Genomic DNA, 16,309 nt, shown 5'->3' with positions numbered 1-16,309 from the left:
AGTACATTAAGGCTGTATATTGTCACCCTGCTTATTTAACTTATATGCAGAGTAACATCATGAGAAACGCTTGGCTGGAGGAAGCACAAGCTGGAATCAAGATTGCCGGGAGAAATATCAATAACCTCAGATATGCAGATGACACCACCCTTATGGCAGAAAGTGAAGAACTAAAGAGCCTCTTGATGAACGTGAAAGAGGAGAGTGAAAAAGCTGGCTTAAAGCTCAACATTCAGAAAACGAAGATCATGGCATCTGGTTCCATCACTTCATGGCAGATAGATGGGGAAACAGTGGAAACCGTGATATACTTTATTTTCTTGGGCTCCAAAATCACTGCAGACGGTGACTGCTGCCATGAAATTAAAAGACGCTTACTCCTTGAAAGAAAAGCTATTACCAACCTAGACAGCATATTAAAAAGCAGAGACATTACTTTGCCAACAAAGGTCCATCTAGTCAAAGCTATGGTTTTTCCAGTAGTCACATATGGATGTGACAGTTGGAGTATAAAGAAAGCTGAGTGCTGAAGAATTGATGCTTTTGAACTGTGGTGTTGGAGAAGACTCTTGAGAGTCCCTTGGGCTCCAAGGAGATCCAACCAGTCCATCCTAAAGGAAATCAGTCCTGGATATTCATTGGAAGGACAGAAGCCGAAGCTGAAGCTCCAATACTTTGTACACCTGATGGGAAGAACTCACTCACTGAAAAAGATCCTGACGCTGGGAAAGACGGAAGGCAGGAGGAGAAGGGGACGACAGAGGATGAGATGGTTGGATGGCATCACTGACTCGATGAACATGAGTTTGAGTAAGCTTTGGGAGTTGGTGATGGACAGGGAGGCCTGGCGTGCTGCAGTCCATGGGGATGTAAAGAGTTGGATACGACTGAGCGACTGAATTGAACTGAACTGAACCAATGGCAGAGACATCACGACCCCAACTAAACCCCTGCGTCGGCGCCACTCAGCACGGGAGAGTTAAACTCAAGCTTCCTTTCAGAGCCTCCTGCGTGGGCACGGTCGCCCCCTTTCCCTTTGGGGAACGGAATGCTCCCTGGAAAGCCATTCACTGTGGCACAGCTTGCACCCCACACTCTTTCCTCCGTCTTCCCTGGGCGCCTGAGGTCAGGGGGCTGTCAGGCTCAGAGCACAGCCTGGGGTCTTCCTGGGAAAGCAGGGGGCAGGGTGGTCCTGGCCTGGTTTGAATTCCAACTTAACTGTCTTTTTGTGAGCTCGAGAAAGCCACTTCACCTTTTGAGCCTCAGTTTCTTCATCTATAAAATGGGCCTAGTAATAGCACCTACTATCAGAGGTTGTCAGAGAAATTACATGAGGTCACGTAGGCATTCAGCACTGTGACTGCCACAGGACGTGAGCCCCAAGGTGTGACCATTATGATTGTTGCTCTTGTTTTTATTATTCTGTGCTGAGTTTGCAGGCAGCTACCCGGTCGTCAAGCATGACTCGCTGACATGCCCTCACTCCACCCCCTAAACACATGTAGAGACCCTGGCTGATAAAGGCACCCTGAAGAAATGACCACTCTGGTCCTGAACACTCTGCATGTCCCAAGGGGAGCCCCTGAAAGTCACACTCCGACCCGAAAGACAGAGCCTCACGCTGGGTGCTGAGGAAGGTTCTGGCCCGGGCCCCACCCCCACCTTGCAGAAGAACATCTTTTTTCTTTGGGCCACACCAGGAGGCATGAAGGACCTCAGCTCCCTGACCGGGGATTGAACCCGTGCCGCGCACAGTGGGAGTGAGAGCCCTCACCGCTGGACACCAGGGAGGTCCCAGGAGCATGTGCGTGGAGCAAGAAGGCCCACAGCTGAGCTACGTGCTCAGCAGGGCTTCCTTGAGGGACAAACTGAGCTCACCGCCACAAAGGACTTTGGGAAAGGCGAACCCAGATGTCACCTGATAACAAAGATATCCCAGTCAGAGGCTTTCTGAAGATTCGGTGGCTAAGATTTGCTCTTCCAACACAGGGAGTGCGGGTTTGACCCCCGGTCAGGGAACTAAGATCCTGCATGTCAACCCATGCAGCTGAAAAAGAAAATTAAAATAAAATAGTAACTTTAACCAGGTGGCTCAGCGGTAAAGAACCCGCCTGCCAATGCAGGAGACTTGGGTTCGATCCCTGGGTTGGGAAGATGCCCTGGAGGAGGAAATGGTGACCCACTCCAGTGTTCTGGCCTGGAGAGTGCCCTGGACAGAGGGGCCGGGCTATCCGTAGTCCAGGGGGTTGCGAAGAGCTGGACACTACTGAGCACGCACACACACGGAGAAATACAAACTTAAAAAACAGATAAGTCAGTTGATTTTAAAAACCCGCCGCTCCGCCCGCGCGATGGCTCTTGGCGCCCGCGGGTGCTCGGCGTGGGGCGGGGCGTGGAGCGAGGAGGAGGCGGAGGCGGGCGTTCGGCGCTGCGCCCCCCCGCGCCGCACGTACCAGCAGGCACTTGGTGGGGAAGTCCTTCAGGCCTCTGTTCCTCGGGGAGTCAAACACCACGGGCAGCGTCCTGTGCGGGGCTTGCGTGTAGCCGATCTCCATCTCGTCCTGCCCGAGGAGAGGCGCAGGGAGGCTGTCACCCGTGCGGCCTGGGTCCCGCACCCAGCGCAGGGATCGGGGCTGGAGAACCATCCGCGCTCTCTCCCCGAGGGGTCAAGGGCAAATGCGCGGGGGTTACTCAACCCCAGAAGAGGGGCTCTGGGAAAGCCGAGCTTACTGTCCTGCACTTGAACCCGCGTGCAGAGGAGTCACCCGGGTGCCCGTCACTCTTGCTCCTGGTGGGTGCCAGGGACCCACGGTGTACCAGCCACAGGCCCTGAGCTCGAGGGGGGACCCAAGAGCTGGGTGTTCAGCACCCAGTGCTAGGAGGGGATGGGAGCGAGGTGAGGGGTCCGGGGGGCACAGAGGGACTCCCAACGCAGCTGGGATGGCACAGGGGAGACTCGTTAAACAGGCTCTGCCGTGTGGCACGGGGACTCCACTCAGCGCTCTGTGCTGACCTAAGTGGAAGAGGATCTAGGGAAGGGGGGATATATGCCTATGTGTGGCCTCCCCCGGTGGCCCAGCTGGTAAAGAATCCACCTGCAGTGCAGGAGACCCCGGTTCAATTCCTGGATCGGGAAGATCTGCTGGAGAAGGGATAGGCTACCCACTCCAGTATTGTCAGGCTTCCTGCTGGCTCAGAGGGTAAAGAGTCCACTCGAAATGTGGGAGACCCCGGGCTGATCCCTGGGTCAGGAAGATCCCCTGGAGGAGGGCATGGCTACCCACTCCAGTACTCTGGCCCGGAGAATCCCATGGACAGAGGAGCCTGGCGGGCTGCAGTCCACGGGGTCGCAAAGGGTCGGACACTTTGCTGTAGAGTGGAAGCTAACACAACATCACAAAGCACCTATTCCCTAACACAGAGGAACAACGAGAGTGGGCGAGAGGCACTCAGCCCTGTCCGACTCCGCGGCCCCATGGAGTATACAGGCCATGGGATTCTCCAGGCCAGGATCCTGGAGGGGGGAGCTGTTCCCTTCTCCAGGGGATCTTCCCAACCCAGGGATCGAACCCAGGTCTCCTGCATTGCAGGCGGATCCTTTACCAACTGGGCCACAAGGGAAGCCCACAAATGGATAATAATAATAATAATAATAATGAAAGAGGACTGCGTAGTTGGGGCCTGGAGGGCAGAGGTAATCGTGCCCCAGAAGAGGGCGGGTAAGGCCCCAGCTGAGCCCCTGGGACAGAGACGGGAAGGCGCAGAATGGGTCGGGTGCACACCCCGCTTGTATTCCAGCCGGGAGGAGTGACGTGGGACGTAAAACACTGTTAGGCTGAACCATCTTGGAGGTTCAAACTGCCATTCTCTGAGATAAAAAATGGTGACATTTCAGCCATTCATCTAGCTTGATCTAACACAGGTGGAGCGATAAGAAAGGAAGACCGGGTATTATTTGGGGGTGTGTGTGTGTTAGATGCTTCAGTCGCGTCCGACTGTTTGGGACCCCGTGGACTGTAGCCCATCAGGCTCCCCTGTTCATGGGATTCTCCAGGCAAGAACACTGGAGTGGGTTGTCATTTCCTCCTCCAGGGGATCCTCCTGACCCGGGGATCCGACCCGGGTCTTCTGCATCGCAGGCAGATTCTCTACCGTCTGAGCCGCCACGGAGGCCACATGTGGGGATGAGAAAGGAGAGCTGATCCAGGATGCTGGACACGGGGCAACTCGATCGGGAGGGAGCTGAGAGGAGACAGGCGCCTCGGAAGATGCTGGAGCAGGGGTGCGGCCTGGCCTGGAGGCTAAGCCCGGGGCAGCTGGCGTCCCAGCCGCTTAAGCCCCAGCCCCCGAGCTCTGCAGCATTTGCTTAGTTTCCTGAGGTCATCTGACAGTTTTCAAGCAGGAAGGAGGTCATCTCGGTGGCACAGCTAGCAGGCCATGGACGCAGTAAGTGTCAGTAGGGTCACTTTCCTGAGCCACCCCCACACGCGGGGACGCTGGAGGCTCTTAACTCCCCGCCCAGCCGAGGAAGGGTGGCCAGCAGGGTGCGGGGCCAAGCCCGTGGAGCCGGGGCCCCATGTCCCTTGACCCTCAGGCGCGCCTCCCGCATGCCCAGCCCGCCTGCGCCGAGGGCACACACCTGCATCCACCGGTCGTCCACGCTCTCCTCCTGTGCACAGATGATCAGCTTGCACTTGGCTTTCTTGGCCAGTGCGGTCAGTGACGTCAGGAAGTCCTCGTTTTCAAATAACCTAGAAAGATCAGGAAAAAAGAAAAGGTCCTTAGTGCCCCTGATTCTGCACCCAGGGGCCTTGGCTGAGCTCTGGGGAGGCGAGCTGGACTAAGGGCGGCGCAGGAGCTGAGGCCTGGACAGAGGAGGAGACCCCCACAGAAGGTGCTTCGAGACCCTGGAGCCCGAGGGAGACCAGGAGGGGAACCAGCGGCACGGTGGAGTGGGGAGGTGAGAGTCAAGGTCACGCCACGTGCATTCCGGTCCAGGCTGCGCCCTAACCACTAGGTTACATTCGCAGCCCTCCTTCCCCCAAGCGGCAGGAAGAGGCGGGGGAAGGCCCCCGAGGCCCTGCGTGGTTATCAGGGGCTCCCTGACCGCAGGACGGACGCCCAGGGCGCCCCGGCCGTGTGTCCTGCCCCAGGGTGGAGAACGGAAGCTCAGAGGTTGGTCAGGATCCTGCATTTGAAATGAGCGCTGGGAGTACCGCGTGCAGGGCCGCCCTCTGGGGGCCCAGAGGCCTCACCTGGAGGACCAGAGTTCTCATCTTCCCAGTCTGGCAAAGTCCAAAGGCCCCCAGGTGCTAAAGCAGCCCTCAGGATGCCTCGGGGGCGGAGAGTGACATGGAAACACCACCCACGATGACTTCCCTGCCCGCCTACAGCTCCAAACAAGCGCCGAGCACCCCTACCCCCATCCATGCCGCCCGGCATGAAGCGCTCCGGGGTCTCCCTGGGGGGACAGGGCCCCTCACCTGCACACGTACACCTCCTTCGGGGGCTGGGTGTTGGGGGTCATGATCCAGGGGGCCACACGGAACACCACGCTGTCCTGGAAAAGCAGGCTTTGGGGGAGCTCCTGCGGCGGCGTGGGGGGCGCGGGTAGGGCGAGAGAGGGGCTGTGAGGGCGGCCAGCCCACGGGGCCACGGGAAGCCCCCTCCCCAGCGGGGCGGGGCCTGGAAGCCCAGCCCCCTGGCCCCCCGGCCTACCGGGTTGGACGTGTCCAGCAGGGAGAGGTGGAGGGAAATGAGCCCGGGGAAGCTGGCGTCGGGGAAGGCCAGGCCCTCCACGTAGAAGTGCGTACTGCGCTGGCCACCCGGGAGCTCCAGCGCGTGAGACGGGCGCTCTGGCCCCAGGACCGCGCTGTACCGGGAGGGCCGCCGGCCACCTAGGAGCGGGCAGGGGGTCAGCACTCCGGCCCTGTCTCTGAAGAGCCCGAGCCCCTCCTCAGGGGGAAAGGACTGAGCCTCGGCCGCGACATCACTGCATGGGGCCCAGGAGTGCAGTGGGGGGGTGCCTGAGTCACCCGGCGTCACAGAAAGCCCGCATATGCGATAGTTCATTCTCTCACTCGTCCACTCCCTGCCTTTCACCTGCTCGCAGCGACCCCAGAGGATCTGGGAGACGGCCTTGTCCTCGGCCCCAGGGAGCGCGCGGTCTACTGGGTAAGTCGTCTATGCTGAGTCACTCCTTCGTGTCTGACTCTTTGCGACCCTATGGACCTTAGCCCACCAGGCTTCTCAGTCCAAGGGATGCTCCAGGCAAGGATACTGGAGTGGGCTGCCGTGCCCTCCTCCACGGCATGTTCCCGATCCAGGGATCGAACCCGTGTCTCTTATGTCTCCTGCATCGGCAGGCGGGTTCTTCACGACTAGCGCCACAGTAGGGAGGAGAAAAGAGTCAAAATCACAGAGAGCAATAAGTGCTGGAAGGTCAGGGAAGGCTTCCTGGAGGAGGTGATACCTCCACAGAGGCAAGGAGTTGGTTTGTGGCCAAACTAAAGTCAGTCTAATCCCTGTGGTCTGAATGGAAGTAAGTCAGGTTGGGGTGCTCCTCGGCACAGCCCTCTTGGGCCCCCACCTGTACAGACAAGAAGCCACAGGCACTTCCTGCCTCTGTGACCCGGCCCCTCGCCTCTGGCCTTTCTTCTCTGCCCTGTTCAGCCTCGTAAACCTTGCTGCTGCTCTCGGCACACCGGTCGCCCTGTGTCCTCGAGCCCGCGGGCACAGCCCACCTCAGGGCCTTTGCGTCCGCGGTCCCCTCTGCCCCAGAGTGCCGTCCCCCGGTGCTCCTCCATCTCCCTCTGCTCAGCGACCTTCTGGGGGCCTCCCTGACCGCCGTCTCCCTCCCCACTGCCTCCTTCTGTGCAGCATTTATCGCCATCTGAGGCTGCAGATGGCGACTTTTCACGTATCCCGCTGAGGGCAGAGACTTTGCTAAGTTCTTCGCTCTGTTCGCTGTGCCTAGAGCTGACCTAGCGCTCGGGGGCAGGTGCCCCTGAGCCACTGAGAAACTGCTGATGCTTCTGATCAGCAGATTGTTGAACAAATGACTACATGTTACAGTTATTATGTGCAGTCAGCTGGGATTCAACAACCCAGCTCTTGTTGGGAACTTCTCTGGCAGTCCCATGGGTAAGACGCCGCACTTCCACTGCAGGGCGAGGGGGTTCACCCCCTGGTTGGGGAACTAGGGTCTTGCATGCCACATGACGTGGCCAAAAACAGACAAACAAAAAACCCGGTTGCTTTAAAACACAAGAGCAAAACAGCTCCTGCAAATGAGTCTTCTGTGTGTGTTTGTGCATGCGTGTGTGTGAGAGAGAAGGGACGGACACACAAGATCAGCTGCAGCAGTGCTCAGGAGGGAGAGCGTGCCCTTTGCGCTCACCCGGCCCCAGACCTCATCTTGCCGCCTGCATTTTGTCTGCGCCCACCTTTTCAGAGAGGCCCTCCAACTTGCTCTCTGCTGCTTCCTCGATTCTTAGAAGCTGGCACGTGGTAGGTGCTCGGGAATTTTTCCCGGAAGAGGGGGTAAAGAGGCCGAGTCCCTTTGGCGGGGGCGGGAAGGCAGCACCGAGGTGACAGCCAGGGCCGACTCACCATTGTCCTGAAACACCCTGACTTTGTCCATCTCAGCCTTGGCCACGTGCAGCACCAGCTGGTGCTTGCTGAAAAAGTCCCCGGGGGTCTTGGTGCTCAGGGTCACCAGGGACAGGTCCTTCAGGTCTGGAAAGAGAAGGGCATGGTCTGGACGTCAGCCCCTGAGACCACCCTCCCTCCAGGACCACCCTCGGCACCTGGCTTTATTTTCTTTATGCTCTTTCCAGTTTTTAAGTGACAGTTTTCATTTTAGAATTAAAGCGAATCAAGGTTTTGGACATGCCCTCTCCCACCAGGATGAGCTTAGGCCGTTAGCTTGGCGAGGCAAAAACCACATCTATGTTTGTTTCCAGCTCTGAGAAGCCTCTAGACCAATGCCTAGCAGAAGGCAGGTGATCAATGATTGCTTGTGGAGTGAATGAGTGGAGAAGTTTCTCCTGGGGCCTGCGTGGGAAACGAACCAGCCTGAACGGTGGCTGACAAAGACGTGGGGAAGGCAGACCCGGACAAGAGTCATGTGTTTAAGGGCGCTGGAGCGGGCAGGGTGCGAGCCCCGGTCTGTGTGAGCCTGGGGAGTTGTTTCCGCTTCCACGCCTCGGCTTCCTTGTCAGCACGCGGGGCTAAGCACAGAGCCTGCGCAGAGAGGGTGCGGTCACGGGTGCAAAGCCCGTATTACAGCACCTGGCATCCTGGGAGGGTCCACACGGGTACGTGTGCGCCAGGCGCCGTGGAGACGCTGCCTCCTGGCATCAGGACACACCAACTGCACGTGACTTCAAACTGCATCCATCTAGGCCATGCTAGCAACTCCCGCAGGAAGGCAGTAGCTGCCGCCCTGGCCAAATGACCTCACTCCCCGGGCGCCCTCCTCCGGTGCGGGGGGCCGTGCGTCTTCATCCTGGCCGCCGCTCAGAGGTGCGCCGGCGGGGCTCCTACCCCTGCCCTGGTGTCAGGATGCCCGGGCTCCGATCCCGAGCCGCACCCTTGCTAGCTGTGTGACCCGGGACAAGTTGCTTAACTTCCCTGTGCCTCAGTTTTCCCATCTGTAAAGTGGGGATGAGAACCATACATACTTCTGAGCCCTGAGCTGAAGGATCAGTTGAACTAATAATTCCGAACTGGTTGGAGCAGTGCCCAGACTGGCCGGGGCTCAGGGCCCCTCTGACCTGAGTTTGGGGCTCTGGTCAGCCTTTCATTTTAAATTATTTGGGGCCCCAGGCTTGACCTTCGAGCAGAAGCTTGGGTTGGGCAACAGGCTAGGGATAGAAACGGGGCCCAGGAGGAGGCATCGGGACACGTGACATGGCTCCCAGCCCTCCCCTGGCTGCTGAGTGACCTTGGGCAGGCCACTTGCGCTCAGGACCCTTGTCCACTCCTTCACCTACGTCACCCGTGTGCTGACGAGAGCATGCTCCCAGCAAGCCTCACATCTGAGGGCTGTTGCAAGGCTCAGGACGGAAGACTTTACAAAAAGACAAAAGCCCTATTCCTCCAGATCTTGGGGGTCTTTACCGTTGCCGTCAAGCTGGTCGTCCTTGTGGTCCACGGCGGAAGAGTTGGGGCTGTCTCTGTCACAGTTCACCAGCAGGATGGCGCCCTGCCCACGGGGGCCCCAGGTCCAGGCCGCCTGCGGACCCAGCAGAGGTCACTTAGGAACACGTGTGCCCCCACGCTCTTGGGGAAGCCCGCCACCTTGCCTAGCACCTGGCAGTCTCGCGTGGTTTACACGTCTTCCTCCCACATCAGGTTGTATTTTGGTCCTGAGAGTGGATTTTTGCCTCCCCCCAAAACCATAAACAAATTCAGCTCATGCATTTTATAAAAGGGACCCAAGGGACTTCCCTGGTGATTCAATGGTTAAGACTGCCTTCCGGTGCTGGGGGTGTGGGTTTGATCTCTCATGAGGGGGCTAAGACCCCACATGCCTTGTGGCCAAGAAGATCAAAACATAGAACAGAAGCAATATTGTAACACAATAAAGACTTTAAAACTGGTCCACATAAAAAAAAATCTTAAAAAAAATTTTTTAATGAAGATAGGAGCCCAAGACAGTAAAATTGATTTCAACAGCTTTTAAAAACTGTTGGATTAGCAAACCAAGCTGAGCTAAACGTTTGTGTCAAGATTCAGATCTAAATAGTTCCTCTTATGAAAACTCTTAATTAACTCTTTCATGAAAGTGTGGGCACTATTCTTAGCAGCTGATTGCTATCTGTGTGAAGATGAAAGCAAATGAAGCACCCCTCCCATCAAGAATCTCAACAGTGATGACACCTTCTGTTTGTAGCAAGGCGTTCTGCCCCAGGGAGTGACTGCAATTTGGGAAAGACAGAAGGACAGATTCCACTCCCAGAGCTGCAATTCTTCCCTTCCCTGTTGACTGATCCCACAAGGGGATCTTAATTTTTGACAGGTCCTATCATCCTTAAGTGTACCCAGCATATGGGGATTGCCCTGATGGTCCAGTGAACAAGTCTTGGGATTTTCACTGCCTGGGGCAGGGAAACTAAGATCTTGCAAGCTGCACAGCGTGGCCAAAAAAATTATTAATTAGTTAATTAAAGTCCAGATCAGCATAAAAATGTGCAGGCAGCTTTGAAGCTTCAGGAACACCATGAGGTTTATCCTGAGGTTTAAGACAACCTATCATCATCAACCACCACCCTACATTTCTGCAACACACACTCCCTGACCCCACCTGCCCCTTCCCTGCTCCATCCACTGCCTCTTCTGTGTTATTCGCCCCGTGTGAACCTCTCCCACCAGTCGCTAAACTCTAGCATAGGGGATTTATAGGGGATTTTTTTTGGCCATGCTATGAGGGACGTTGTTGCTGTTTACTCCTCCAGTCGTGTCTGACTCTTTGCAACCTCTTGAACTGCACCCCGCCAGGCTCCTCTGTCCATGGGATTTCCCAGGCAAGAATACTGGAGTGGGCTGCCATGTCCTTCTCCAGGAGATCTTCCCCACCCAGGGACTGAACCTGTATCTCTTATGTCTCCTGCCTTGGCAGGCGGACTCTTTATTACTGGCAAGTCCCACATGAGGGATCTTAATTCTCCAGCCGGGGATTGAACCTAGGACCCCTTCAGTGGAAGTGTGGAGTCCTAACTACTGGGCCATCTGGGATTTATTCACAGCCCAGATTTTTGGGTCAGGGTCCATACCTGCCTGCAAATTTTCTATGCTGTGGGTGAACTGGGTGAATCTAGTTTTCAGTTTGTGGGACAACACATTCTCTGAATCTACAATCATGAAAATCTAGTTTTGTAGACTCGATGGGACCTATATAAACCAAAGCAATAATGGTATTGGTGATTTTAATTTTCTTTTTCTTCCTAAACTTGTGTTTCTTGGCCTATTAACTTGGATATATGAAACATGCTGCTGTTCATGCCATCACCACCAGGGGGCATGCGAGGCGAGCCCAGCGGAGGCAGGAGGTCATTCAGGGCCCTGCCAAGGTCAAGCTGTGTGTACCTGGTCCTTCACGCTTCCCGCGGGCTTCACTTTGCCGGTGCGGCTGATGTCTGCACTCAAGGAGATTTCTGAAATCCCAGGAAATAAGAGGGCAGGGTTGGTGAGGAGACCAGACCCAGGGTGGGGCACTTGGCCTGGCCCCAGACGGACAGTCCTTTCCCCAGAAGGCTCACCCGCAGGAAGGCTTCTTTGCCTCCCCTTCAGAGGAGTCACAGGGTGTGAGACTCCCGTGTGCCCCCAGGCAGAAGAGCAGGGGCTCCTGACCACAGGCATCCTCCTTGGGTGGGAGGCCGCCACCCAGACCCTGCGTGTCTGCCCCGTGCGCCCCCCACCCCAGGGCTTCAGAAAGAGTTCCCAGCCACCCCAGTGGGTGTAAGAGGCAGAGCTCCTGCGAGGACGCCTCGCCGCCCCACAGCAGCCCCCGGTGAGCTTGCGGGGGGGGGGGGGCACAGTGGTTGCCTCGGGCCCACCTGACTTTTCGTTCTGAGTACCGCGGGACAAATCACAGCCTCAGACATGCCTGCTCTGTCCAGACGGCACGGGTGAGAGAGCATATGCTTTCCCCTCATCAGAACACATGACCACACGGTCATTCCAATGATAATTGTGCAGTGACCTCATGAGATCACAGAATGAGATTGACCTTTTAAAATGCACATAGCCAAAAAAAATAAAATAAAATAAAATGCACATAGCCATGTGCCAGTGCAGGGCCAGAACGTCCTGGCTCCTTTGCTAACCAGCAGTATGATCTTGGGCAGGTCTCTTTACCTCTTGTACCTCAGTTTCTTCACCTGTAAAATGGGCTAATAATAGTAGCAATTTCACTGGATTGTTGAAAGGTTTAAATGTAAAGTCTTGGCAGCATAGTGAAGTGAAGTCACTCAGTTGTGTCTGACTCTTTGCCACCCAATGGGCCATAGCCCACTAGCCTCCTCGTCCATGGGATTTTCCCGGCATGAATACTGGAGTGGGTTGCCATTTCCTTCTCCAGGGGATCTTCCCCACCCAGGGATCGAACCCAGGTCTCCCACATTGTAGGCAGACGCTTTACCGTCTGAGCTACCAGGGAAGCCATAGAGTAAGTGCTAAATAATGATAATAAAATTATTAAAATGTGTTTTAATGAAATAATGAATGAAATTTATTTATATTCGTATTTATTAATGAAATAAGTAAATGACACTTATTATGAAATAAATGAATGAAACCTTCACATGTTGTTCATATACTTAGTGTACATTTAAATAATGCTGGTATTATGATATTATTGTCTAAAATGAGGGCAAGTTAAAACATACTTTAGTTGAAGAAGAATACTAAGCAAATATGAGTATAGATCACTGATATGGCAAAAATGGTGAAGGTGGGATGTAAATCGTTTGGGGGATACTGGTCTATATTATTGTGTAAGACAGTATCATCATCTATTTTCCTCATAAATATTGGAGGTTTCAAAAAGGTATAGGGACTCATATGTAAAAAATCCACATGCCAATTCCTAAGCTGAGAAATAAAATACTGAGATGTAATTGAACCTCCCTGCAAATGCCCTACCTCCAGCTGTATTTGTGGTTCCCTGACTGGGGGAGGAATGTTTATGAACTGCCAGATGTATGGCTGTCTAGAGATTCTTCTTTTCTCCGCTTGGTCTCAAGTAAGCGTCGGGTGCAGTCTCTCCCGCGCGGGGTGTGTGGAGGGGAGGGGCTGAGCTCCGAGCTGCTGGGCATCACTTACCGACCCCAGTGAGGTAGAGCAGGGCTTCAACCGGGGTGGGCGCGGGTCCATGGTACGAAATCTGCACCTGCGGAACAGGGGCGAACCACTAATGACGTCCTTAGTCATTCAGCAAAGACCAAACGGCCTGTTACGTGCCGGCTCGGAGCGGGGGGCCAGGGAGACAAGGATGGGGCCCCCAGCCTGTTGGGAGCGCCCCAGCGGGCAGGACTGGAGGGGCAGAAACACACTCAAGTGCCTGTGAGGCATAGAGGAGGGTCCTTCGGGAGCCGGGGCCCAGGGCTCTCTCTGCCTGCCTGGCGTCAGGGAGCCACTCTTTGAGGGGGATCCAGGAGGGAGCGCAGAGTCCAGCAGTTGGGGGTGTGATGGGAGAGGCGTGAGAGGGAGGCTGGGGTGACAGCCACAGGGAACACTGGCCCTCGGGGAAGGGAGGAGGCCTGAGGAAGCAGACTCGGAAAGCCTGGGGCCCCAGCCCTCCAGGGATTGGGGAGCAGGGGCTTTGAGCAGGGGCTGGCCTCTTCAGGGCAGGTGCTGTTGAGATCAAGAAACACCAACCCCCATCTCCCAACGCTCCAAGTCCAGGGGGAACCAATCCGATCGACCCCTCCTGGCCGAGCATCAGGGGAACCACACTTCCAAGCAAGATGATGGAGGGGAGTTCCCCAGAGCAAAACCCAAGAGCTGCCCCCAGAGGAAGCAGGGCTCCCCGGGGCCACACTGAGGTGCCTGGAGCTGCCCTGTAGATGGCGGGCGCCCAGAGAAATGTCACAGCTACCGTCACCTTGCGTCTGAACCGTGGCGTCCACCTCCTGACTGGCCGCCCTGCCTAGATCTAATCGACTCACTCCACCGCAGCCAGTGGGTCTTTCTAATGTACACACACGGTCTCGCTGCTCCTGGGTGACAGGTTTCCGCTGGCTTCCTGTTGCCTCAAGAGAAAGAGGTCCTGGACGCCAAACCCTCTGACACTGGCTCTCTCTCTCCACCCTCCTTCCTTTCCACACAAGCCTTTTTCAGCTTCCCCGACACACATCTCACCCTCTCTTATCCAGAGTGCGCACTCAGGCCACATCCTCCACGTTGAGCTCTTGCTCCTCTTTCCCCCTCTTAAATAGGTCGTTCATAGCACCCTTCAGCTTGCCGCTTCTTCCAGGAAGCTTTCCCTGACTACTCACTCGCTGACCAGCTTCGATGCCCAAGGTCTGTTCCTACAACAGGAAACAGCTCTCTGCCCCGGGGGAGAGACTGCTTGGCCTCCCCTGCTGGGAACAAGTGGTTATTGGCCCAGATCTGTGTGTGAGAACCTCCAGAGGGTCCTGATTATCCATCTATAGTCAATGTGAGTACAGCGGGTCAAATGGTGATTCCCCAAAAGATATGTCCACATCCTAATCCCTGGATCCTGTGAATGTGACCCCATTTGGGGAAAAAAAAGAAAAAAAAAAAGATGTTTGCGGATGTAATTCAGGACCTTGGGATCATCCTGTGTTATTCAGATAGGCCTTAAGTCCAGTGACAAGTGTCCTGCCAAGAAGGAGGCAGAGAGAGATAGGAGGAGGTCTGGGCCACGGGGCAGAGACTGGAGCCTCGCGACTGTCAGTCTAGGGCTGCCAGCAGCCAGCAGCAGCTGGAAGAGGCACAGACCCGGTTCTCCTCAGAAAACTGATTCCAGAGAACGTGGTCCTGTGACACCTCGGTTTCAGACTTCTGTCCTCCAGAAACGTGAGAGGACATGTTTCTGCTGCTTTAAAAGTGTGGTCCCTTGTGACAACAGCCGTACAAAGACCAATGCGAGGGCAAGACCAGTCCCCTGCGGCTGCCAGACTCAGCTTCCCAGCGGGTGGCTCCGTTCCTAGTTTTTTATGTTATGTGATCCTCCGCCCAAAGGCTGCAAGCCCCACAGAGGCTGCAGCTCACCTTTCTCGTTCACTAAAATCTTCAGGGTCTGATAGTGCCCGGCAAAGAGAAGGCGCCTATTAAACATTTGCTGGATGAATAAATTTAATGAAAACCCTGACCTCCGTAACCCCCTGACATCTCAATGTGAGGGTGCTACGCCTGGAACAAGCTGTCATGAGCGCTCCCGGAGTCAAGGAGGCTCTGAGCGTGGCTGAGGCCGTGGGTCGATGCCGGACAGACGGGCCTGCGAGGACCTGCTGCCGCCCCGCCTCCCAGCCCCCGCGCTGCCCTCACCTTCTGGTCGCCGGCGCTCTCGCTGGCCGCTCTCAGCTTCAGGCTCACGTCCAGCCCGGGCTCCAGGGGCCACTGGGACGAGCCTGTGGGACTCTTCTTGGCTGGAGGCCTGTGGGCGACCTCCACGACCACTCCTGGGGAGGCGGTGATGCTGAAGGACGTGTAGCCTTTGGGGGCAGAGCTGTGGAGGAGACAGACAGGGAGGACAGACGGACACGGTGAGGCGGGGCCCGGCCTGCTGCTGCTGGCCCCAGGGCGCCTCCTGTCCCGCCAGTTGTCTTCAAAAAGGCAAGTACAGAGAGAAAGTCTACATAGAAAAAATGGACAAAGGAAAGGTAAAAGGTGAAAACAGGCCTCCTCTTCCGTAAGACGGGGCAGCGCTGCCTGCCTCACGGGGGCTGGACTGAGCTGTGTGCACCAAGCCTGCTGTGAAGATCAGCCGTGACTGTGAGCAGCGGGGCTGGAGCCCCGGGCTCGAGGCCTCCCCAATGGACAGCCTCCCCCGGAGCAGGGTGGCCCGGATGGCGGCGGCCCTCCTCTCCCCTCGGTCCTCACCCTCTCGGCCTGCTGCCAGTCTCCGTGTCCCCGGGAGGCCCCAGACATCTGCTGCTGTTCTGCTGCCCCCTTTCAGGAAGCGACACTCAAGGGAATGTGCCAAACAGTCCCCTGGGCACCTTCTCAAAGCGCAGGTGCTCACCTGTGGTTGCGGAAGCCAGAGGCTGGCACTGCTACTGCTGACCACAGCAATGACCCGGCCGTGCCCACCACGAGTGGCTCAGACCGCCCTGCGTACCCAGAGCTGGGCGCGGGGCTTGGATACAATCGGGGTTCAATCAGTATTTGGTGAAGGAATGAAAGAACAAAAGAACAGCCAGCGGCAGGCCCAGCGCTGTCGTAAGTACTCAGCAAACACTTTCAAGTTTTTCACACTCAATCCCTGCAAGCACCCTGCAAACTGGGTGTAATCCCCATTTCACAGATGAGGAAACTGAGGCTCAGTTGCCCAGGCTTCTCAGCTCACCAAGAGCGGGGCCGGGTCTCCGCCTCCGCTGCTCCAGGCCAGAACCTGTCCCATCACACCCGTGCTATTACACGCCCACGGACGGAGGCTTGGCTGAGAAGCGCAGGGCAACACACTGCCAGGTGAACCAGGCCGGGGCCGTGAAGTCCAGAGGCCAGACCTGACTCCAGGATCCACGTGCTGCATGGCCTCGGGCGAGTCACGGGCCGCTCTGAGCTCCGTGGCCTCAAGCATGCGAGGACGTGGTCCAGCTTGCCCTACCGTATT

General features: G+C 56.3%; 1 protein-coding gene across 1 annotated transcript in view; it reads right to left on the bottom strand.

Annotated features, from left to right (window-relative positions):
* The window catches only part of PADI4 (peptidyl arginine deiminase 4), a 28,599-nt gene that overhangs the window by 12,002 nt on the left and 288 nt on the right, over positions 1–16,309 (bottom strand). The window contains exons 2-10 of the mRNA XM_065927476.1: positions 15,022–15,202; positions 12,829–12,895; positions 11,092–11,159; positions 9,124–9,238; positions 7,612–7,737; positions 5,719–5,897; positions 5,484–5,587; positions 4,640–4,751; positions 2,454–2,561 (exon numbers count right to left, since the gene is read on the bottom strand). Coding sequence (XP_065783548.1) covers positions 2,454–2,561; positions 4,640–4,751; positions 5,484–5,587; positions 5,719–5,897; positions 7,612–7,737; positions 9,124–9,238; positions 11,092–11,159; positions 12,829–12,895; positions 15,022–15,202 — 1,060 coding nt within the window. The remainder of the gene's footprint in view (positions 1–2,453; positions 2,562–4,639; positions 4,752–5,483; positions 5,588–5,718; positions 5,898–7,611; positions 7,738–9,123; positions 9,239–11,091; positions 11,160–12,828; positions 12,896–15,021; positions 15,203–16,309) is intronic.

The sequence above is a fragment of the Muntiacus reevesi genome, chromosome 3 (genome assembly GCF_963930625.1).
Source record: "Muntiacus reevesi chromosome 3, mMunRee1.1, whole genome shotgun sequence".
NCBI lineage: Eukaryota > Metazoa > Chordata > Mammalia > Artiodactyla > Cervidae > Muntiacus > Muntiacus reevesi.
Note: the sequence above shows the minus strand (reverse complement) of the source record. Positions and strands in the feature narration are given on the sequence as shown.